The sequence below is a fragment of the Giraffa tippelskirchi genome, chromosome 4 (assembly GCF_054371585.1).
Source record: "Giraffa tippelskirchi isolate mGirTip1 chromosome 4, T2T-mGirTip1v1.2.pri, whole genome shotgun sequence".
Classification (NCBI taxonomy): domain Eukaryota; kingdom Metazoa; phylum Chordata; class Mammalia; order Artiodactyla; family Giraffidae; genus Giraffa; species Giraffa tippelskirchi.
Window position 1 is genome coordinate 117135693 of NC_137278.1, and position 24314 is coordinate 117160006.

Here is a 24314-nt window from a genome sequence, read left to right on the forward strand (position 1 = left end):
CCTGATCCTCAGTTTTTTCACATATAAAAGGTGTGGTAATACCTACCTTACCTGTTTTACAGGATTTTGATGATTATTCAAAACAATAATGTATGTCAGTGCATGTTGCAAACCTGAGAAGAATTTTATAAATGTGATATTTGGATTTGTGGTTGGCATGTCTTTTAAAATGTACATATTTTTCTTTTAATTTTTGATAAATATTTTCATCACAAGGAAGAAATTATGTGTCCATATGCTTTTTTCCAACAAATCAAATACATATAAAGAATGATGCTTAGTGCTTATTGTTTGAAATACTTGTTTCATCCTAACTTCTGTTTTGAATTTTCATTAGGACATGTGACTGACTGTTTTAAGTTTTTCTCAGTGGAGTTCTGACTGGAAGACTCTCCAGCTTCATAAGTCTTTCCTCTTCCAGTGAGACTCTAAGTAGGAGCAGAAAGTGGAAACTATTACCCATTGGCTGCTCATTGTACAAATCTTTTGCTTTTTGTCGTCTTTGAAATTTATATCTTTTTTATGCCCAGGGCTAATGTGACAAGGTCAAATGGTATTAGGTTTTCACTAATGTCCTTTGTCTTTCTGGTTTGAATTTTCTTGGAAAAAAATATACACAGAATGTCAGTAAAAGGAAAGTTATAGAGTTAAAAGAAATGATTCTACTATTAGGTTTCTGCCATCCTAATGAATAGTCATAAAGGTGAATGAATAGCCAGTTTTCTTGATTAAAATTTCCAAAAAAAAAAAAAAGAATATGATTCTAAAAGCATGGTTCTCTGAAAAGATAAAATTCTGATATTATAAAAAATATGTAGTTAAAACAAATATTTCTTTACCTGAAGAAATACTTTATTTTTGCAAAGAGAATTTTATTTGCAATTTTAAAACTTTATTGGTTATTTTTAGTTGATGTCTCTTATAACCTATATGTTACTAAATGTTGCCACGTATAACTTATTGGTTAAAAACATGAGACATTCTGAAAAAAGAAAAAAACTCAATATCTATTAATCTTTCAAAATCCTTTTAGCATAAGGGCAAAGATTTAGTATTAGAAATATACTAAAGGTAAAAAAAAAGTAAGAATTTTCTTTTAATAAATGCATTTATTAGAATTGTATTTTCACTTGAAGAACTTAAATTTCTTACTTGTAATAATGATCTAGAATGCCTGATTAGGAAATGTCATAAAATTAGGACTCAAATCCATTGATTATGTATTGAAAAAGTTTTACATTTCTTTCTTTCTTTTTTAGAATACATGTGACGTTTCAGTAAATTTTGCTATTAAGGAATGCATATGCAAATAATGAACCATATATACAAATGTAATGACCAATATTTGATCACTTTTTCTTTGATTACCGTGGATATTTCCCCCTGGAATTAGTGTTACACAGCTAGTATAAATAGTAATATTGTACTTAGGATTGAATACAATCAGAGAGATCTTCTAGTCTCCTTATTTAGTCTATTTTAGCATCAGTAGCATCTTCTGTTTCTCTTCTAATGTAGAACAGGATAATACAAGAGAGGAGTTAAGGTCAGCACAAGGGTTGGCTTTGTGACATGAGGCTTCCAGTCACAGTATTATCCTGTAAACTTCTGATCTTAGCGTGATAGTACTTTTGTTTTTTTGCTGTTGTTGTTGTTTCTTTTACCATGGCAAGATGTTGGTAGGAATAAAGATGTAAAAATCTCTGCCCGGACAACTGGAGAGACAGCATGAACACCAAGAAAGTAAAAGTAGAAGTTAATACATACTTTTTTTCTGTTTTATACCAGAAGTACTCCTTTAGTAAGAGCTTATTCTGAACATATATGAATCTTCAGCATTTATAGAGGGTATTAATTCAGAAGAATGTTTTATTTGTGATGAGAATATATTTTATACAAAGAAATTTTCATCTTATTTAAAGATTTAGATGAACTAGCTTAATTGTTATTGCCAAGAAGCTAGGGTAATGTGATGCTATCTAATGAAGAAAGTGTAATCTTCTCTTAGTTTGAAATACAAGTCAAACTAAAATTAATTTTCCCTTCATAGCTTTTTGTTACTAATACTGTGAATATTTTCAATATCACTTATGTTCCTTGTTTGAATGTGGGGTATTAATGACAGTTGTACCTTAAAAAATGATAGAAACTTTTAAAAGCAAGAGAAAAGTTTGCTATTATTAGAATTTGAACATGCTTATATTAATGAGCATGAATTTTAAATATTAGTATATGTTTGCTAAATTTAAGTCTATTTTATCAATAGAAAACATTTTCTATTATTGTGTTCCTTAAGTGCATATTTCTAACTTTTATACTCACAGGACTTATAATACTTTGAATCTAGTAAATGAAACTTTTTAAACTTAAAAACAAAGTTATTCACACTAATTAAAGTAATATTATTAATAAGTAAAAATAAATACTTTTATGTTTTTGACTCTTAATGGTTTGTTATATGTTTGAGCCAGAAAACATACATAGAAATTATGAATTCTGTGTAAATTTAGCCATATACAAAGACAAAACAAAACAATAACAAAAGAAAGCCCATTTATTCTTATTTTAATACCAAGTACACATTAAGCTTCCTGATATTTATGATTGATATTAACAATTCCATGACCATTTCTCTTTAGAAATAAATATAAATCCTCTATTATAGAATAAATATTTAGAATCTTATAACTACTGTATTTTTAAAAAGTACTTTTAGTTAATGTTACATTATTGGATTCTATTGTGAAAATGCAATTGTTATATATTTCTTCCAGAGCTATAATTTATAATATTGTATTATTGTGTTAAATAAATATCTTATTGTATAATTACATCAATAATATTAAGAACACACCAATTTAAATTTTCTTTAAATTCCATTTTGGTTTTCAGCTTGACAAAAATCATACCACTTTTTCATTTTGTTTCTTTGGAAAAACTAGATGTCAGCAACAATTGTCTTTCTGGTAAGTTTATAATAATACATAGCTGTTTTTCAAATAATAGGCTTTTGAGTTTCTGTTCCAAATATGGTAAGGAAATGTTCTGGGTAGATGTATATAACATACCTATACAAAATGGTGTAGAGGAGGAAAATCTTCTCTTTTCTCAAACTAGGCCTGAGAATTAAACTGATGTAACTCAGATAAAGAGAAGAAAAAAAATACAAGTTTTAATTGTTTTTTTTACATGTACGAGAGAGTTCTCGCAAGAAAATTAAGATCCCAAGAAGCAGTTAAGGTTGAACTTACATAGTGAGTTGGGCAAACAGTAGTAAATCGTGAAAATGAGAGGAGGCCGAGGGGCTTGGGCACTAAGGTAGTTAATTGGATGGAAAAGTGACTAGGAAATAAAGGCTAGTTTAACAAGCTTGTTTGCATACATATCTCTTGGCCTTAACTTCCCATCCTTAAGACAAGAATGTTTCTTTGCTTGTGTTATAGGAAAATATCTTTAACATGGGAATTTAATCTCTTGCTTTTAAGAAAAAGAAGGAAGATTAGAGGACTCTTGCATTTGCACTTTTTTTTTTAAGTGCATTTAACTTAGAATAGTCAAAATGCCTGAATGGCTTATTAGGGTGCCATGTATTCTAAACTCCTTTGAATGTGTGGTGAAATAATTTAATTAAAATTTTCTTTCTACTTTTAAACTCATATTACTTTTAAACTCATATTATTCATATGCCATGATTTTCTTTTTTTTTTTTTTTGAATGTTGAGTTTTAAGCCAGACTTTTCACTCTCCTCTCACTTTCATCAAGAGGCTCTTTAGTTCCTCTTTGCTTTCTGCAGGTGGTGTCATCTGCATATCTGAGGTTATTGATATTTCTTCCAGTAATCTTGATTCCAGCTTGTGCTTCATCCAGCCCTGTGTTTTGCATAATGTGCTCTACATATAAGTAAAATAAGCAGGGTGACAATACACAGCCTTGATGTATTCCTTTCCCAATTTGGAACCAGTCCCTTGTTCCACGTCCAGTTCTAGCTGTTGCTTCTTGACCTGCATACAGGTTGCTCGGGAGGCAGGTAAGGTGGTCTGGTATTCCTATCTCTTTAATAATTTTCCATAGTTTGTTGTGATCCACACAGTTGAAGGCTTTGGTGTAGTCAATAAAGCAGAAATAGATGTTTTCTGAAACTCTCTTGCTTTTTCGATGATTCAATGGATGTTGGCAATTTGATCTCTGGGTCCTCTGCCTTTTTTAAATCCAGCTTAAACATCAAGTTCTTGGTTCATGTACTACTGAAGCCTAACTTGGAGAATTTTGAGTGTGTGAGATGAGTGCAACCATGAAGTAGTTTGAGCATTCTTTGGCATTGCCTTTCTTTGGGATTGGAATGAAAACTGACCTTTTCCAGTCCTGTGGCCACTCCTGAGTTTTCCAAATTTGCTGGCATATTGAGTGCCGCACTTTCACATCATCATCTTTTAGGATTTGAAATAGCTCAGCTGGAATTCTATCACCTCCACTAGCTTTTTTCATGGTGATGCTTCCTAAGGTCCACTTGATTTCACATTCCAGGATGTCTGGCTCTAGGTGAGTGATCACACATCATCTGGTTATCTCAGCCATTAAGACTTTTTTTTGAATAGTTCTTCAGTGTATTTTTGCCACCTCTTCTTAATCTCTTCTGCTTCTGTTAGGTCCATTCCATTTCTTTTGTTTATTGTGCCCATCTTTGCTTGTAATGTTCCCTTGGTATCTCTAATTTTCCTGAAGAGATCTCTAGTCTTTTCCATTCTATTGTTTTCCTCTGTTTCTTTGCATTGATCACCAAAAAAGGCTTTCATATCTGTCCTTGCTATTCTTTGAAACTCTGTATTCAGATGGATGTATCTTTCCTTTATTTCTTTGTCTTTAGATTCTCTTCTTTTCTTAGCTATTTGTAAGGCTTCCTCAGTATACCATTTTGCCTTTTTGCTTTTCTTTTCTTGGGGATGGTTTTGATCACTGACTCCTGTGCAGTGTCATGAACTTCTGTCCGAAGTTCTTCAGGCACTCTGTCTATCATATCTAATCCCTTGTAAGAGATTTGATTTAGGTCATACCTGAATGGTCTAGTAGTTTTCTCTACTTTCTTCAATTTAAGTCTTAAGTTTGCAATAAGGAATTCATGATCTGAGCCACGTCAGTCCTGGTCTTGTTTTTGCTGATATAGAGCTTCTCCATCTTTATCTGCAAAGAATATAATCAATCTGATTTCAGTATTGACCATCTGTTTGGGGTACTCTTGATTATAAAGCTCCTATGGAAATTCTTGTACAAATACTTTTGTAACATAAGTTTTTAGTTTTCCTGGATAAATGTTTAAGGATGTAATTACTGGATAATAGAGTAGAGGCATGAAAGTCAAAGTGAAAAGTGTTAGTCACAGTCATGTCCAACTTTTTGTGGCCCCTTGGACTGTAGCCCTCCACGCTCCTCTGTCCATGGAATTCTCCAGGCAAGAATACTAGAAGTGAAGTGAAATCGCTCAGTCGTGTCCGACTCTTTTTGACCCCATGAACTCTAGCCCTCCATCCATGGAATTTTCCAGGCAAGAGTCCTGGAGTGGGTTGCCATTCCCTTCTCCAGGGGATCTTCCCAACCCAGGGATTAAACCTGGGTCTGCTGCATTACAGGCAGTTTCTTTACCATCTGAACCACCAGAGAAGCCCCTGCTAGTGCATGTTTAACGTTATAAGAAACTAATAAAACTGTTTTCCCAAATAGTTGTAAAATTTTACCTCCCCACATTAGAGTTCCAGTCACTCCATTCTATAGGGTTTTGGTATATCATTGTGTTATCTCGCTATGGTTTCAGTATGCACTTCCCTAATGGATAATGATATTGACTATCTTTGCATACCTTCATTGATGGTTTCTGTATATTGTTTTGTGTCTTTTCAAGTATCTTAACTATTTTAAAAATTTGGCTATTTGCTTTTATTGGTTTTAATAAATTCTTTATGTATTCTGGATGAAATTCTTTGTCAGATATATGTTTTGTGGGTGTTCTCTCCCAGTCTCTCTTTTACCTATTAATTTTATTAAGTGTAACTTTAGATAAGCAGAAATTTAAATTTTGGCTTAATTTTTTATTTTTAATAATTTTTGCTCTCTGTGTCCTTTGTAATATTTTTCTACATCCAGAATGATTTTCTATGCTTTTTAACTATCTTATAAAGGTCTTAAAGTATAAGTTTTTACTTTTAGGTCTTGACCTACCTCAAATTAATTTTTACAAATGGTGTGGAGTCAAAGATGAGTTGTTGTTGAACAACTAAACAACATTTAATCTTTCCAGAAACATTTGTTGAACAAACTGTTTTCATCATTGATAGACTTTGGTGTCTTTATCAAAAAATTGATGTCCATCTGATCCACCTTGATCTGCCTTTTAACTGATTTTCTCTTGATAGATCATATTTTCCTGTTTCTTTTTAATGTCCAATACTTTATAACTGTATGCTGAACATTGTTCATACTACAGTTTACTGAGTCCGGCTATTATTATCTTTCTTTTAAAGCATAGTAAATGTACTTCTAGCAGGCAGTTAAGGTATTGATGGATAATTGTGTTTCTGTCAACCTTAATTTCATTCTCTCCTAGGGCAAATCATTTTAATTTTCAACTCTCAATACATTCCTCTACCCCTGGGCATTGTCTTCACTCCTAATACATGGTCTTTCTGGATTTTAGCTGAATCTCTGAGATGCTGTATTCGGTTAAGTCTTATCTGACTGGGCTAAAATTACAGTGTCTTTCACTGCTGCGTGAACTATAATGTCATCACTCAGCTCTTAGCGTAATAACAGGTTATCTTTGCTAGGTTTTTCAGAATGTTGCCCTGTCTAGCACTCATCCAAGGGGCTATGGTAAACCCTTGCATATGCTTTTTCCCCAGTTCTCTTCCCACCAACATATACACAACTCAGCTTCTTCTCAGTACTTTTCACCATAAATTCCAGCCTCATGTCTAAACTTTGCCTCATCACTCAGCAAAACAGCCTCTTTGCTTGATTTCCACTTTCTTGCTCTAAAATGGTTAAATACTTTGAGGAAAAAAGAAAATTGTGATTGTCAGCTCACCACGTGTGTTTGCTTTTTTCCCCCGAGTCAGGCTTAAAAACAGGTGCTTCATGTTTATTGTCCAGTTTTATGATTGTTTTCTGTGGGAGAGCAATTCCAGAATAAATTATTCTTAATGTGCCCTGGATTGCTGGATTGACCTACTGGTTTTACTTTTGAAAGTATAAATGTAATTCTGTTTAGGCAAATTTTCAATTTTACCACTATCCGATTCCTTTTGACTTTACTTTTTTATATGTTGTGTTAACAAGCTGGCAAAGCTTGCTCTAAGCCATTTACATACTCATTTAATTCTCACCCTATGAGATAGATATAAACCTGAATTATCAAACAATTGTATGACTTGCATAAATTCACACAGCTGCTAAATAGTAGGAATATGTATTATGATAGCACAGTCTGTTCTTAATATGGTCTTTTAAAAATATATTCTGCAGAATAAATAATTTTTGTGCTTTTCTTTAATAGTCAAACAATAAAATGGTCCTTGATGTCTAACTATTTTCCTTTATCTATAATGCCTCATAATAATTTTTATTGTTTATTTTCTATAGATCTTACAAGTGCCATAAAGTGGTTTGATGCATGCTTTTCTCTCCATGAATTGTCTCTCACTGGAAACCCACTTCTTCAAGAAATAAACTGGAGGTAAATAAATATCATTGCACCCTATGTATGTACTTTATTATAATTGCAGAGAACACGATTTGATGAAAATTTTTCTGTGTATATTATTAAAAATTCCCTGGGAAAAGTGAATAAAGAATAATTCAAAAGTTATTCTAAATAGAACAATTTTATAGAAGTAGTTAAAAAAATACCTCTGCCTAAAATAATTTTTTGTACATGTAAGAACTAATGCAAATTTGAAATGATAATTCTGATCCATACCACTGATTATATGACAATTTTAGTATCATGATGACTTAGGTTTGTGTTTATAGAAAAGTCATTTTTAAGGAATTACTTTTTGAGTCATCTACATCCCGTAGCTTGCCATTTAAAACTATTTCCTTTCTGGTAGTAATTTGATTTTGTTTTATTTTCTGAAAAGAGAAAGTTGGTGTCTGTTAAAGTATGTATTATAAGCATGTGTGAATTCAGGCCTCTATTTGGAGTAGTGCAGTAAGTACCTGGATGTGAATGAAAAAATATACTTTGTGATTTTTTTAATGAATTTTCTTCTTTAAAAAAGTTCTCTAATCTGAAATTCTCAAATTATGCTAACATCATTTTCCCCAAGTTAGCCAACATCTTTTTTGTAATCAGGTTTTTTGAAGTAATTTACATATAATAAAATTTATCAGTTTTGTTTATGAATATGAATATTATATAGAAATCATCACAATCATTATTTTTATCACCTTGAAAAATTACCTTATTCCTCTTGGTGGTTAGTCCCCTCTTCAAGTATTTTTTAACCCTCTTCCAATATTTTAAAAACGTCTCTCTCTAATTTACTGGTCTTTTAAGAGCTCTTCCCATAAATTGTGATGCTGTAGCATGATGCTGGGGATCAGTAGCCTGAGATGATAGTGCTGTTTTCTTCTTTTTGACTTGTGCAGGGCCTTCACCTCTTTTGGATCCAGGCGTCTATTCTGGATCTTGGCTTCCTTAGATACCTGCTTTCCTTTGACTCCAAATCACCAGAGATGGTGTGTTGAGCATAGCACCTGCACCTAAAGGCTGCCTTGCACTCTGAGGAAAGCTTGCTGATTATCTTCCTGCTCCACCCACCCCAAAAGCAGAAAACAACAAAATCAATAATGTGCTAATTTGTTACTATCAGGATTCCTGGTGATTTAGTCACTAAGTCACGTCCTACTCTTGAAACCCTATGGACTGTAGCCTGCCAGGCTCCTCTGTCCATAGGATTTTCCAGGCAAGAGTACTGGAGTGGGCTGACATTTCCTTCTTCAATTACAAGGGTTAGTTGTACATAAATAGATTTGCAATGAGAGTAAGTAGGTTATTCAAAAGCATGTATAATCATTATAGGATTGATTTAACAACTACAAAATACCCAAAGTAGAATTTCTGTAATATCTAGTGGGAGTTGGATTTTGTTTTGTTTTTAATGACTATTTGCAAGCTATCACTGTTAAATTCACACACATCAGATTAATCTGAAAAACCATGTTATTCTTGGTTATGGTAGGACTCCTGTTATGGTTTGCAACAAGTGATGTAATCTCTGCCTGTGTTTTAGTTTTTAAAATAAATATTAATATTAACCTACCTCAAAACTTGTTGAGGATCTGTGAAATACTGAGTAAGTGCCCAAAATAAAATATTGTTTTCTTTTATTTAAAAAAAAAAGTATCTCTCCACTGTCTTATGGCTTTCACTGTCTCTAAGGAAAAGTCTGTGGACATTCTTGTCTTCATTCCTCTGTCTCTGGGTACTTTTAAGATTTTATCAGTGGTTTCCAGCAATTTGATTATAACATGCTTTGATGTGGTTTTAGATAGATTTACTCTCCTTGGGATTTTTTCCTTATTTGCTTAGTGTTTTTCTAATTGCTATAGAGTTGATTTACCTTGTGTGTTAGTTTCAGATACACAGCAACATGATTCAATTATTTGTGTGTGTTTATTCTTTTCAGAATTTTTCTATTATAGGTTATTATAAGATATTGAATATAGTTCCCTATGTTATACTGCTACTGCTACTGCTACTGCTAAGTCACCTCAGTCGTGTCCGACTCTGTGTGACCCCATAGATGGCAGCACACCAGGCTCTGCCGTCCCTGGGATTCTCCAGGCAAGAACACTGGAGTGGATTGCCATTTCCTTCTCCAATGCATGAAAGTGAAAAGTGAAAGTGAAGTCGCTCAGTCGTGTCCAACTCTTAGTGACCCCATGGACGGCAGCCTACCAGGCTCCTCTATCCATGGGATTTTCCAGGCAAGAGTACTGGAGTGGGGTGCCATTGCCTTCTCCCCTATGTTATACAGTAGGTCCTTATTGGTTATTTTATATATAGTAGTATATATCTGTTAATTTTGTTGTTGTTATTCAGTCATTAAGTCATGTCTGACTCTTTTGCAACCCCATGAACTATAGCCTGCCAGGCTTCTCTGTCCATGGGATTTCCCAGGCAAGAATACTGGAGTGGGTTGCCATTTCCTTCTCCAAGGGATCTTCCCAACCCAGGGATGAAACCTGTGTCTCTTTCGTCTCCTGCATTGGTGGGCAGATTCTTTACCACTGAGCCACCAGGGAAGCCAGCTCCCAGTATGTCCCTCTTCCCTGCCTTTATTCTTTGGTAACCATAAGTTTTGTCTTCTAAGTCTGTGAGTCTATTTCTGTATTGTAAATAAATTCATTTGTATCACTTTTTTGATTCCACATATAAGTGATGTATTTGTCTTTGTCTGACGTACTTCACTTAATATAATTTTTAGTCCATCCATGTTGCTGCAACTCTGCTTATAATTTATTGAACCTCTAGGATATACTGGATTTATAGTTACCATAAAATTGTGAAAAATTTTGGCCATTATTTTTAAGTATTTTTTTTCTGCTTCCTTCTCTATCTTCTACGAGAACTCCAACTTCACCAGTATTAGACCACTTGATGTATCCTTGAAGTCACTATTGCTTTGTTCTTATATTTATTGTTTTTGTCTTCTGCCTATATTTCAGTCTTACTAGTTATTGCTGTGGCTTCAAATCCCCTGATATTTTCTTGTGTAACTGCTCTGCAGTTAATCCCATCTAAACTGTTTTTCAGTTCAAATTAGATGTTATGATTTTCATTTATACAAGTTTTCTTTATTTTTTTAACATTTACAATTTCTCTCTTAATCATGTTCATATATTCCTGAATCATCTTGAACATATGGATAATATTTATAATAGCCATTTTAACATCCCTATATGTTAATTTCATCATCTCCCTCATTTTGAGGTCTATTTTTATTAATTTTTTTTCTGATTCTGATTTTCCTACTTCTTGCATGCCCAGACAATTTTAGTTATATTCTGGACATTTAAATTTTTCTACTTGTTGGTTCCTTAATTTTCATCTTTTCCTTTACTTAATATATGTTGATATTTTGCTTCTGACATGCACCATCTGTTTAATATGTTACTTGGAATTACTGAGATGATTTCAAAACTTCCTTTTAAGTTCTGTTAGGGAAATCTCAAAGAAATCTTTATTTAGACTAGTACTAATTTAGCCCAACTACTATGGCTCCAACTTTCTTAGTATTCTGCCTAATGTCTCTTCTATGTATCCTTTCGACTTTGGCTGATGAGAATTATTCCTATCCTCCTGTGGGTTCTTGTAATATTTGCTGCCATTTGCTTCCCACTTGCTGTTTCCCTTGGCTCTAAGTGGTTTTTCTCTCACATATCCTCAGACTCATTTACCAGTTCTAGGTGAATTACATCCCAGTATACTGAAAAACTTTGCATATGCAATTTGGAATTTTCTGGTACTGATGATGTTTATAGTCTGAACTCCTATCTCTTTTTATGTCCAGCAGCATGCATCTGTGAAATGATTTAACATGAATTATTATAAATTTGACATTTGTATCATATCAGGACATGGGTATATCAAGGCAAAACAAGCCAAAGTGGACAGGGCCTGTAGCCTAATTTAGCACAGTGGATTTGGCCACATGCTAAGTGTAGGGAAAGACAAACATTTACTAAAATTCAGGTAGGAAAATCTATTTCAAAATCCTAATTTTGAATCAAGTTAGCAAGTCTTATCAGTTTGATCAGATAGTGAAATACATTTATGAACAAAATACAGACAGGGAGAAATGAATAACTGAAAAAAAGGTTGTGTACCTCTGATCCTAGGGTGGAAGCAGTTGATTTTTTGCCCTGATCTGGTTTCCCTGTGATGTATGGCCACAGCCAGAAAGATCCTTGTTTTTCTGAGTATTTCAGAGGGATATAAGATACCTTACCAAAAAACCAAGGATCTGATTATGTTTAAAATCCCTGTACCTGGCTTAAGCCAGCTGTAGAACAAGATAAGAGTCTAGGGAGTAGTCACTGTTCTCTCCCTTGTCTAAGATCACTGAAGACCTATGACATCCTCTTTCTAGATGTATTGGATTCTTAAATTTGTTCACTGACCTTCAGTTAAGAAAATAGCAGCTTTTTACACCAAGTCAAACACCTGTGTGATTTGCTGCTTACCGATAACTTGATTATCACAGAAGAGTTATTATCTTTTTGCTAGAAAATCTACTTTTCTTTTTGCTTTAAAGCTCAGTTTCCACATAAATTTCTAATGTTACACTATTTGTTAGGCAAACCTGGTATGTTCCACATGTTTTAGAATAGGACCTGTCAACCTCTGGCTTAGAAACATCTGTTTCCAAGTGCAATTTAAGTTGTGTGGCATGGAGGAAAGAGTATAACCCAGTGCACTGGTTCTTAAAGCTGTATGCCCCTTCATCATCACCTGGGAGCCTGTTAGATATGCAAAATCTTACACTCTACCCAGATCCACCAAACCAGAAGGTAGCACATGATTCCCAGTAATCTTTGTCAAGCCTTTTGGATGATTCAAGCTACACTGAAGTTTGGAAATCATTGTGTTTTTAAACAAGGACATCTTCCTGCCCCATGCTTTGTGATCTTGGGAAAGTGACTTAGCTTTTCTATGTCTGTGAATCTTCACTGGTAAAATGAGGATAATAATTGTACCTATCTTATGGCATAGCCACTAGATTTGAATGGGATAATACACATATTTTGTTGATAATAATCCCTGGAATGTGGTAAGCACACAAAAATCTATCATTTACTATTACTAGGCCAACCAGACTGTATATGGGTTCTTATTCAATCATCAAGTATTAGTGTATGCCTACTACAGGTAGTCAGTGTCCTGACATGTTGGACATTATAAGGGAAATTCAATGTAACCCGTGATTTCAAGTCATTTTTATAATCTTGTTAGAGATAGAAAATGTATGCAAAAAATGATAACCATGAAAGCTAATGATAACAAATACTGATATAGCGTTTACTTTGTGCCCAGCACTGTTTTCAATTAATCCTCACAATATGATATGAAATAGCTACCTAATATCCCCACATTATATCAGCAGAAAGGGCTAAGTCACCTACCCAGTTTCACACAGCTAGCAAGTGGAAGACCCAGGATTCAAATCTATGCAGTCTAGCTCCAAAATTTACTCTTAACTCAAACTTTAATACCTAATAAAATACAAGTGTCGTATGATTATTGTAGACAGCAGAAGTGCTTTAGAAATTTGGAAATATCTTAATTTAGTGTGACCAGGGGAAACTGCCTGCACCTAACAGGCAAACTTTGAGTTAATCCTCCAATAGTTTGGTAATATTGAAAATCAGAGAGTTGCCTGGCAGTCCTGTGGTTAGGACTCCAAGATTCCAATGCAGGGTGTATGGATTCAGTCTCTGGTTGGGGAACTAAGATCCAGCATGCTTCACAGTCAGTTCAGTTCAGTCACTCAGTCGTATCTGACTCTTTACGACCCCATGGACTGCAACACGCCAGGCTTCCCTGTCCATCACCAACTACCAGACCCTACATAAACTCATGTCCATTGCGTCCGTGATGCCATCCAACCATCTCATCCTCCGTTGTCCCCTTCTCCTCCTGCCTTCAATCTTTCCCAGCATCAGGGGCTTTTCCAATGAGTCGATTCTTCACATCAGGTAGCCAGTTTTGGAGCTTCAGCATCAGTCCTTCCAATGAATATTCAGGACAGATTTACTTTAGTGTTGAGTGGTTGGATCTCCTTGCAGTCAAAGGGACTCTCAAGAGTCTTCTCCAACACCACAGTTCAAAAGCATCAATTCTTTCAGCACTCAGCTTTCTTTATAGTCCAACTCTCACATCCATACCGTACATGACTACTGGGAAAACCGTAGCTTTGACTAGATGGACCTTTGATGGTAAAGTAATGCCTCTGCTTTTTAATATGCTGTCTAGGTTGGTCATAGCTTTTCTTCCAAGGAGCAATTGTCTTTTAATTTCATGGCTGCAGTCACCATCTGCAGTGATTTTGGAGCCCCAAAAAATAGGTTCTCACTGTTTGCATTGTTTCCCCATCTATTTGCCATGAAGTGATGGGACTGGATGCCAGGATCTTAGTTTTCTGAATGTTGAGTTTTAAGCCAATGTTTTCACTCTCCTCTTTCGCTTTCATCAAGCGGCTCTTTAGTTCCTCTTTGCTTTCTGCCATAAGGGTGGTGTCATCTGCATATCTGAGGTGATTGATATTTCTCCTGGCAATCTTGATTCCAGCTTGTGCTTCATCCAACCCAGCATTTCACATGATGTACTTTGCATATAAGTTAAATAAGTAGGGTGACAATGTACAGCCTTGACGTTCAGTTCAGTTCAGTCGCTCAGTCGTGTCCGACTCTTTGCGACCCCATGAATTGCAGCACGCCAGGCCTCTATGTCCATCACCAACTCCCGGAGTCTACCCAAACCCATGTCCATCGAGTCGGTGATGCCATCCAACCATCTCATCCTTAGCCTTGACATACTCCTTTCCAAATTTTGAACCAGTCTGTTGTTCCATGTCAAGTTCTAACTGTTGCTTCCTGACCTGTATACAGATTTATCAGTGACAGGTCAGGTGGTCTGGTATTCCCATCTCTTTAAGAATTTTCCACAGTTTGTTGTGATCCACAGTCAAAAGCTTTGGTGTAGTCAATAAAGCAAAAGTAGATGTTTTTCTGGAACTCCGTTGCTTTTTTGATGATCCAGCAGATGTTGGCAATTTGATCTCTGGTTCCTTTGCTTTTTTTATATCCAGCTTGAACATCTGAAAATTCACAGTTCACGTACTGTTGAATCCTGGCTTGGAGAATTTTGAGCATTACTTTACTAGCGTGTGAGATGAGTGCCATTGTGCAGTAGTTTGAACATTCTTTGGCATTGCCTTTCTTTGGGATTGGAATGAAAAATGACCTTTCCAGTCCTGTGACCACTGCTGAGTGCTCAGTTTTCCAGATTTGCTGGCATATTGAGTGCAGTACTTTCCCAGCATCAAAAAAATAATTATATTTAATTTAATTAAAGGATCAAACTAAAAGTAAAAAGCACTTCTGATAGAGGAAATATTCAAAAGAGGAGGGAATGTGAAAGATGAAGTTAAGCTCTGTAAAAGAGCAGTGTGTTCAGTTAAAGTGGGTATAGTGAGAAATATCACTGGAAAGAAAGAAGAAATCAAGTACTTAGGCTTATAGTGTGTCAAAGTGGGCTACGTACCTGTACATGTTCCTTCACTTCACAGCAACTGAGTTGGGTTCTGTAATTATCGTTCTCATTTTACAGAGTATTTACTGAAGCTTAGATGCCTTGTGATTTGCTCAGTTAGGAAGTAAGTGTCAGGGGTGTTATTTGAGTTCTGAAGCCTAGAATTTAAACATTGTGTTCTGCTTTTGCATGTGTTATATTATGGCCAGATAGTAAAGTTCTTGTCCAGGGTAAAAAGTCTCTTTTATCCTGAAAACATACACTTGAAACATATTTTTCAAGCCTTGTGAGTAAACTCCTCATGTGCATATCTAGTTCTACCACTTCCTAGCTGTTTGCCTTGCTCAAGTTACTTCATTTTGCTCTGTCTCTTCCTTCATCTGTAAAATGGGTATAATAATAGTACCTATCTCATAAGATAGATTCAGTAGGGTAATATAGGTTATACCACACAACAACAAACTCAGAAATCTATGTGGTTTCATCAATAGAAATTTTTTGTTTGTTTGCATTATGTCTGATGTGAAGTTGGCCTGTCTCTTCCAAGCAGATTCAGAAACTCAGCCTGCTTCCATTTTGTGATTCTGTGTCACAAAACTTGAACATAACTTCATATTTGTAGGTAGTAGATTGTGGTGGGGGAAAATGACCACCAGAAAGACAACTGACATTTAACCACTCTGCCCTCAAAAGTGGCAGGTATCACTTCTCCCATATTGTATGACCTATAACTAATCACATGGCCAAACTAACTGCAAAAAAACCTGGGAAACATAGGGAAGAACATGAGTATCAAAGTACAGAAGTCTCTATGAGGAGTAAATATATATGTTACCACATGGTAGCACTTTATAGCCAAGCCTAACAGAAACACACTTGATAATGCTAGCCTTTATTTTTAAGGAGTTATAGAGAAATTTTCAACAGTTATGTGAAAACGAAAATCGTGTTTGGGGAAGCTTGTTTACAGCAGAAAACTGACAAGAAATTAAGAAGTAGCCAAATTAAATGAAAATGCAAGCATTAAAAATGGCTAAAATTAAGTAGTAGAAGTGGCCCCAGTTATTGTACAGACTCTTAGAGCGTCCTTGTATGACACCCAGATTATTTGTTGAAGGTATATATTACTAAATTTAATTACATTATAATGTTTCAATGTGTAAAAAATACATGTTTCAGCCACTAATTTTTCTATTGAACTTATTCAGTTTTACTTTCATGATTGAAAATGTCATTTTCCCAATTGACAATTTATATTATTCTTGATTTTTAGTAATTATCAATATCTGGAATTCTCAAATTGGAGTCCTCAGACTCCTTGGGGACCATAGTATTTGTAAAATTCTCCAAGTTTCCTGAGAAACTTTTCTTAGGACAAGTTATTATAGGAAATATCAACTGTTATTTAACAAATTAGACAGCGATCAGAAATTACAAGTATTTAAAGAATGTGTGTGTAGATGTGAAAAGGCCACCTGACTATGTTTCTAGACCTTTTTGCCAGCTTGGTGAAGGACTTCATCTTCTGGAATAGAAGTAGTCAAGGTCCCCATACAGGTGCACTAACTCACAATCAAGGACTGCTTCTCTTACATTGAGATTTAGAGCACTAACCCCCAAGTTTGGGTCCTCACTTCTCGGAACCCATATAAAGAGTGCAGTTATGTCTGAAGGACTGTTTGACAGGTGATATTATTTATTATAAAGATATCTAATGGGTTGTTTCTAGAGAGATATTTTTATTTTCCCAAGTAACTATAGAGAGGAAGTTATAGAATTGGCATACAATGACAAATCAAAATGGCAGTTGTGTACATTATTCAGAGCAAGGGAGTAATGGTTTACCATTAGGTGTTGGGCAAATAAGGCATGAATTCTGTTATTGATCTGGTATCAGTTACCATCTGAACAGCTGCCATGTTGCAAGTTGTAGCAGCTAAAAGCAAATCTATGTCCTGAATAATCTTTTATTTATGTTTTGTTATTTTGTTTGTAGAAAACATGAACAATTATTTAATGGAATAAAATATGCTTGTTGTAAAACCTACTGATATAACCTAATGTAAGAAGTATATAAAGATAACATTCACATTTTACTGCACTTAGTATATATACTTTATAGTTTTAAAGAAAATATTTAATTATCAATAATACTTAGAGAAAATAGATTAGTATTTATATGTACAATTATTTAGCTATTATATTGTCTATGTTTAAATTAGTGTTTCTGAACTAGAACAATACCAACTTTCAAATTTTACCTATCAAATTTCATATAGATCCAGTTGCCCTAATACAGCTTTCATAATTTTAAGAAGAGATTCACTTATCTAAAGAGTTTAAAATCTAGTGATCTATAAAATATGGATTTGTTAATGAAAGGATCAACTCAAACTTTTACTAGTGTGTTCCGCTGAACTTTACATGACCCCTTGATACCAACAAAGGGATTAGTTATAGATTTTCCCAATTGGCTTCTTACTTTCATGTCCAGCCAGTGATAACACGAACAAAACTGATGTACTAAAAAATCTCTTTTTAAAACTTAATCCACAGACTCTGTTTGGAATTTCCTTTGGGAATGTGTTTCATTCATGAATGATTAATAGAGCTTCTTAAGTGACAGAATATTCACCAGGAAGTTTTCACTAAATGAAATATTGATTCAGCCCTTGACTAGGAGGAGCCCAGCTGGAAAAACTAAGGCTGAGATCTCACAGTGTCCTTATACTTCATTTCAAACATGAATCAACTTGTTACAGCACTTTCTAATATATTTATCACAGAATCTTTATAAGGCTGCATTTGAATTTGAAGCCAATCCATGCACTGCTAATTTATACAAATCTGACTACTGTTCCTTAAAAAATGATTCAAGAAAAAAAATTGTTCAAATAAAACATTAGCTCCAATCTGGATATTTATTATATAATTCACAGATTTCAAGACACTGTCACAGTCTTCAAGATCCGACCAAACTGCATGTTTACATCCAAAGGTTCAAAACAGTCTAACTAAAATAAACTGGGAACTATTTTATGTAAAGGTGATGAGTGTAACATCAAAATATTCCAAACATAAAAATTCAAGATCTGTTGTCCCACATTCTCTAGAATTATTATGTGTAGCTAAAATATTATACTTAATGAGTCTATATCAGTAACTATTAATATGTCCAAAATATAGCATTTGATGATAAAGCCATCCCTTTTCCCCGTACTGATGTGGTGTCAATCAACATCTCAACAGCCGCCACATGATGACAGTTACACCACCTAGAAACAACTCTAGGTGTTGTCCTGTGTTATCTCTGGATGTATTTTTCATTAATTTGGTTGTCTGGAACATAAACATTTATTTTATTAAATAAGATATTTGTGGTAAAATATTAATCTGTCCCTTAATCAGATAAAACAAATTCTTATTTTTTTTGCCTCTTGGATGGTATTGGTTTATTTGGTTAAAATGGCTCTTCATTCCAACCATCAATTATTTCTGAATAGAAATAATTGTTCAGAAATATTCAGACATATTTCTGAATTATTTCTTTATGTATTTGGTATGTACTGTTGAATTTTAGAATTACAGGGATAGTTTTCTAAAAACACCTTCACATCATTTGTATAAAACCAATGGCAATGTTAACCAGTGACGTATCATTGGAATGTAACTGCCCAGAGACCACAGTGTGTCTTATTTTAGCAAATTCTTCTGATATCATTGATATATCGAGTATAAGTTTCCTTAAGAAAAATGAAAGCTATTTTTTAAATTTAAGATAATTTATAAATGATTTGAGTTTCAGCATTTTTTTTTATTTCAAACTTGACCATCTCTGATTTTAGCATAACATGCTGTAGTCTATTTTTTTCCCAACATAGGGGTTTTATTCTTTAAAGTGCACAAGAAAGACTGAATTTAAAAAATGTATATATATATATATATATGTGTGTGTGTGTGTGTGTGTATATATATATATATATACATATATATATATGTATACATATATATATTTCCCCAAACCTGCCGGTGGAGGTCTATGTGTAGCTGAAGACTTCATTTCAAAAAACATCCCAAGCACGACTGAAGCAGTAGTTCCAGAAACACTACCTGGGGATGGGAGACCCACATCAAGATCTGCCTTTATGATCTTCTCATCTCAATGAATTTAGAGAGTGACTAAGGCAAAGACAGAAGTGTTAGACCCTGAGGTTCTCGTGTGAGCAGCATGAGCATTGCCTTCTTTTTACTGACTCCTCATTAAGCCATTTTGAGACCTGAAAAATGACTGCTCATGAGTGTCTCACAAGTATAACTGCATCTGCACTGTCACCATGGGTCCACCATCCTGGTGAAAAGTTCTGTATATACAACCGCTTACTAAAATGATTATACCCTCAAGGAAAAGATAATTAGCTTTACCTAACCCCTAAGAATGCAACTTATAATAATAAGATAATATGCTTTATTAATTTTCCTTCCAAGGTATGCATGTGTGCACAGTTGCTTCAGTCGTGTCCAACTCTTTGAGACCCCAGGGACCCTAGCTGGCCAGGCTCCTCTGTCCAGGCTCCTCTGTCCAAAGATAGTCATTCCCTTCTTCATGGGATCTTCCTGACCTGGGGATCAAACCCATGTTTCTTAGTCTCCTGCAGTGGTAGGCGGGTTCTTTACCACTAGCGCCTCCTGGGAACCTGTTTCAAAGACTGGAGCCTGTCACTGGCATAACTCATTTCATTAGCTAATCAGGTTCATTCTAGAAATCAAGGTATCAGATTGATATTTGCGTGATACCCAAAGAATTAGAAATGTTGCTATTCTCAAGAACTATTTCCACCAAGTTATTACAAGCCTTTTATTTGCTCTTCTATAATTTAGGAGAAAATTTAAAAAAATTACCAGTAATAGAAATAGAGCATTTTTAAAGCATTATGAACACCAATATAGTCTTAACTTTCAATAGTCTCTATTATCACCTCTGAAAAATCATTTTTTCACACTTGACATTTTATAATTATAATTAAATAAGTTATTTTGACATCACAGTCATATCTTAAAGAAATTTGACTGTGTATTTTTATGAATAGTTAGAATATAATGTTGCTTTCTTAGTACTGTAATAAATTATTTGGTAGGATTGAATATTTCCTTGCTTTGATGAAAAAGTGAAATTGAAAGTTGCTCAGTTGTGTCCGATTCTTTGTGACCCCATGGACTGTATAGTCCATGGAGTTTCTCCAGACCAGAATACTGGAGTGGGTAGCCTTTCCCTTCTCCATGTGATCTTCCCAACCCAGGGATCGAACCCAGGTCTCCTGCATTGCAGGCAGATCCTTTACCCGCTGAGCCACAAGGGAAGCCTTAGTTAAAGATTTCCTGTTATATTTAATATTGTACCTCTGAGGTGAATTCCTCTGCTTACCTTATCACCTGTGATGAATAGCTATTATTTTAAGGTAACGTTCTGCTTTTGAATCATATCTTAATACGACTCTAAGCAGAAACACAATATACGCCAGATATTTAACCCTTTGTGGTAAGCATAGTAGGTAGTTTTTGAATGGATAAGCATTTCTAACTTCAAGCCACCTAAAAAAGTTCAAAATAGTGCTAGCTTTGGCAGCACATATACTAAAATTGGAATGATACAGAGAAGATTAGCATTGCCCTTGTGCAAGGATGACACATTAATTTATGAGCCAATCCATATTTTTTAACATATGTAAAATAGATAGCCAGGGAGGATTTGCTGTATGACTCAGGGAACTCAAAACTGGGGGTCTGTGACAACCTAGAGGGGTGGGATGGGTTGGGAGATGAGTGGGAGACTTAAGAGGGAGAGGATGTATGTATAGCTATGGCCGATCCATGTTGATGTATGGCAAAAACTAACAGAATATTGTAATTATCCTTCAATTAAAAATAAATAATTTTTAAAGGATCAAAATACATGGGCTCAAATTTTTAACAGCTTAAACTCTTTATTATTTTCAAAGCTCTTATCTGCTTCTTAACATTGTAAAACATTTGATAATTACCCTGAAGAACCAAATATAAATCTATTTTTTTTTCTCTTATTTGTTATCTGTAAGGGGGAAATAAGGCAATATTTCTGGAGTGGTTGGAGGAGTGTAGGGAGCTAGTCAACTGTGTCCCCAGGAAATGGAAAACTGTGGTATTTTCTATTTTGTTTCATTGAAAAAGATGTATTTGTGCCTCTCCTATGATGATTTTATTTAATACCAAGGCTACCAAGATCATAAACTTTACACAGGATGCATTATGACTTTGGTTAGCCTTATGCATTTTTGCCTTAATGGACCACTTCCTCCATTCAAAAATAATTAAATTTATATTTTACAACTGTGTTTGCACAAATAGCTATATCAATCCTGACTGTACAACCTAGGTAGAAGGAATAACGGTTATTAGGGCTTTGCCTTCTTAACTCTTAGCATTTTAGTACTTTTACCCTGCCGTCCTTCATTTAGTGTTTAGGAACTATTTGTTTCATTTTTTAATTACCAAAATTTATTTTTAGAGCAATTTTAGGTTAACAGCAAAGCTGAGCAGAAAGTAGAGAAAGTTCACACACATTCCCAGTCCCTACACATGTACAATATCCCTCACTGTAAATATCCCACACCAAAGCAGTATACTTGTATTTTTTGTCTGTGGGGCAGGGCACGTGGAATCTTACTTCCCTGACCAGAGATCAAACCTGTGACCCCTGCATTGGAATCATGGAATCTTAACCACTGGTCTGCCAGGGCAGTCTCAAAGCAGTACACTTTTTACAGTCAATGAACCTACACTGACACATATTTATCACCCAAACTCCATAGTTTTATATTAGAGTTCACGCTCGGTGTTTTACATTCTATGGGTTTTGAATGTGCTATGATATGTATCCACCATGTGGTAATGTGTGGAATCATTTTACTGCTCTAACAATTCTCTGTGCTTTGCCCTTTCATCCCTCCCTCTACTTTAACCCCTTGTTGTTGTTTTTCAGTTGCTCAGTCATGTCCAACTCTTTGTGACCCCATGGACTGTAGCACACCAGGCTTCCCTGTCCATCACCATCCCCTGGAGCTTGCTCAAACTCTGTCCATTGAGTTGGTGATGCCATCCAACCATCTCGTCCTCTATCATCCCCTTCTCCTCCTGCCTTCAATCTTTCCCAGCATCAGGGTCTTTTACAATGAGTCAATTCTTCGCATGAAGTGGCCAAAGTATTGGAGTTTCAGCTTCAGCATCAGTCCTTCCAATGAATATTCAGGACTGATTTCCTTTAGGATGGACTGGTTGGATCTTCTTGCAGTCCAAGGGACTCTCAAGAGTCTTTTCCAGCGCCACAGTTCAAAAACATCAATTCTTTGGCACTCAGCCTTCTTTATGGTCCAACTCTCACATCCATACATGACTACTGGAAAAACCATAGTTTGAATAGATGAACCTTTGTCAGCAAAGTAATGTCTCTGCTTTTTAACATGCTGTCTAGACTGGTCATAGCTTTTCTTCCAAGGAGCAAGCATCTTTTAATTTAATGGCTGCAGGTACCATCCGCAGTGATTTTGAAGCCCAAGAAGATAAAAGTCTGTCACTGTTTCCTTTTTTTTCCCATCTCTCTGCCATAAAATGATGGGATCAGATGCCATGATCTTCATTTTTTGAATGTTGAGTTTTAAGCCAGCTTTTTCACTCTTGTACCTTCATCTAGAGGTTCTTTAGTTCCTCTTTGCTTTCTGCCATAAGCATGTTGTCATTGGGATATCCGAGGTTACTGATTTTTCTCCTGGCAATCTTGATTCCAGCTTGTGCTTCATCCGGCCTGGCATTTTGCATGATGTAATCTACATTTAAATTTAATAATCAGGGTGACAATACATTGCCATGATGCACTCCTTTTCCAACCAGTGCATTGTTGCTTCTTGACCTGCATACAGGTTACTCAGGAGGCAGGTAAGGTGGTCTGGTATTTCCATCTCTTTAAGAATGTTCCACAATTTGTTGTGATCTACACAGTCAAAGGCTTTAGCATAGTCAATGAAGCAGAAGTAGATGTTTTTCTGGAATTCTCTTGCTTTTTCTGTGATCCAATGGATGGTGGCAATGTGGTCTGTGGTTCCTCTGCCTTTTCTAAACCCAGCTTGAACATCTGGAAGTTCACGTATTGTTAAAGCCTAGCTTCGAGAATTTTGAGCATTTCTTTGCTTGCTTTAACCCCTTAAAGCAACCATTAATCTTGTTGTCTCCATAGTTTTGCTTTTTATCCAGAATGTAACACAACTGGAATTATACAATATATGCCCTTTTCAGATTGGCTTTTTTCACTCAGTAATATGCATTTGCATTTTCTCTATGTTTGTTCATGGATGGATAGCTCATTTCTTTTTAATGCTAAATAATTTTATACTGTATGGATATATCACAGTTTATCTTTCAGTTCACCTACTGAAGGATATCTTGGTTGTTTTCAATTTTTGGCTGAAACAAATAAAACTGCTGTAAACGTATGTGGGCAGGTTTTTGTGTGGACATATATTTTCAGAATATATGTCAGAAATATCAGACATATTCAGAAATATCAGAAATATTCAGAAATATCAGAAAACTGATATTTTCAGTTCATCTGGATAAATACCAAGGAGACTGATTGCTAGATCAAAAATAAAGATGTTTAATTTGGTAAGAAACCACCAAACTATCTTCCAAAATGTCTCTCCCATTTTTCATTACCACCAGCACTTAATGAGAATTCCTATTTCTCCACATACTCACCAGCATTTGGTGTTATCAGTGTTTTGGATTGTGGGCATTTTACTAGGTAGGTAGTAGTATCTCATTGTTGTTATAATTTGCAATCCATTAATTAATACTTGTTTGTCATATTTATATATTTTGGTAAGATGTCTTTTAATATACTTGGCTCACTTTTAAACTAAGACATTCATTTCCTTATCATTGAGTTTTAAGCATTTTTTTTTTTGTATATTTTGGATA

At 34.9% G+C, this 24314-nt stretch overlaps 1 protein-coding gene and 1 non-coding gene across 12 annotated transcripts in view; both read left to right on the forward strand.

Moving 5' to 3' along the window:
- The window catches only part of LRRIQ1 (leucine rich repeats and IQ motif containing 1), a 223146-nt gene that overhangs the window by 57441 nt on the left and 141391 nt on the right, over positions 1 to 24314 (forward strand). For all 11 annotated transcript variants that reach the window (XR_014083637.1, XR_014083638.1, XM_081596133.1 and 8 more), the window contains 2 exons: positions 2893 to 2966; positions 7631 to 7724. Coding sequence is in view for 9 of the 11 variants with exons in the window: in XM_081596133.1 (XP_081452259.1) it covers positions 2893 to 2966; positions 7631 to 7724 (168 nt within the window). In the remaining 2 variants the exon portion in view is untranslated. The remainder of the gene's footprint in view (positions 1 to 2892; positions 2967 to 7630; positions 7725 to 24314) is intronic.
- On the forward strand, positions 20916 to 21022 carry LOC145504011 (U6 spliceosomal RNA). The gene has a single exon (XR_014052004.1). It is a non-coding gene; the product is annotated as a U6 spliceosomal RNA (small nuclear RNA).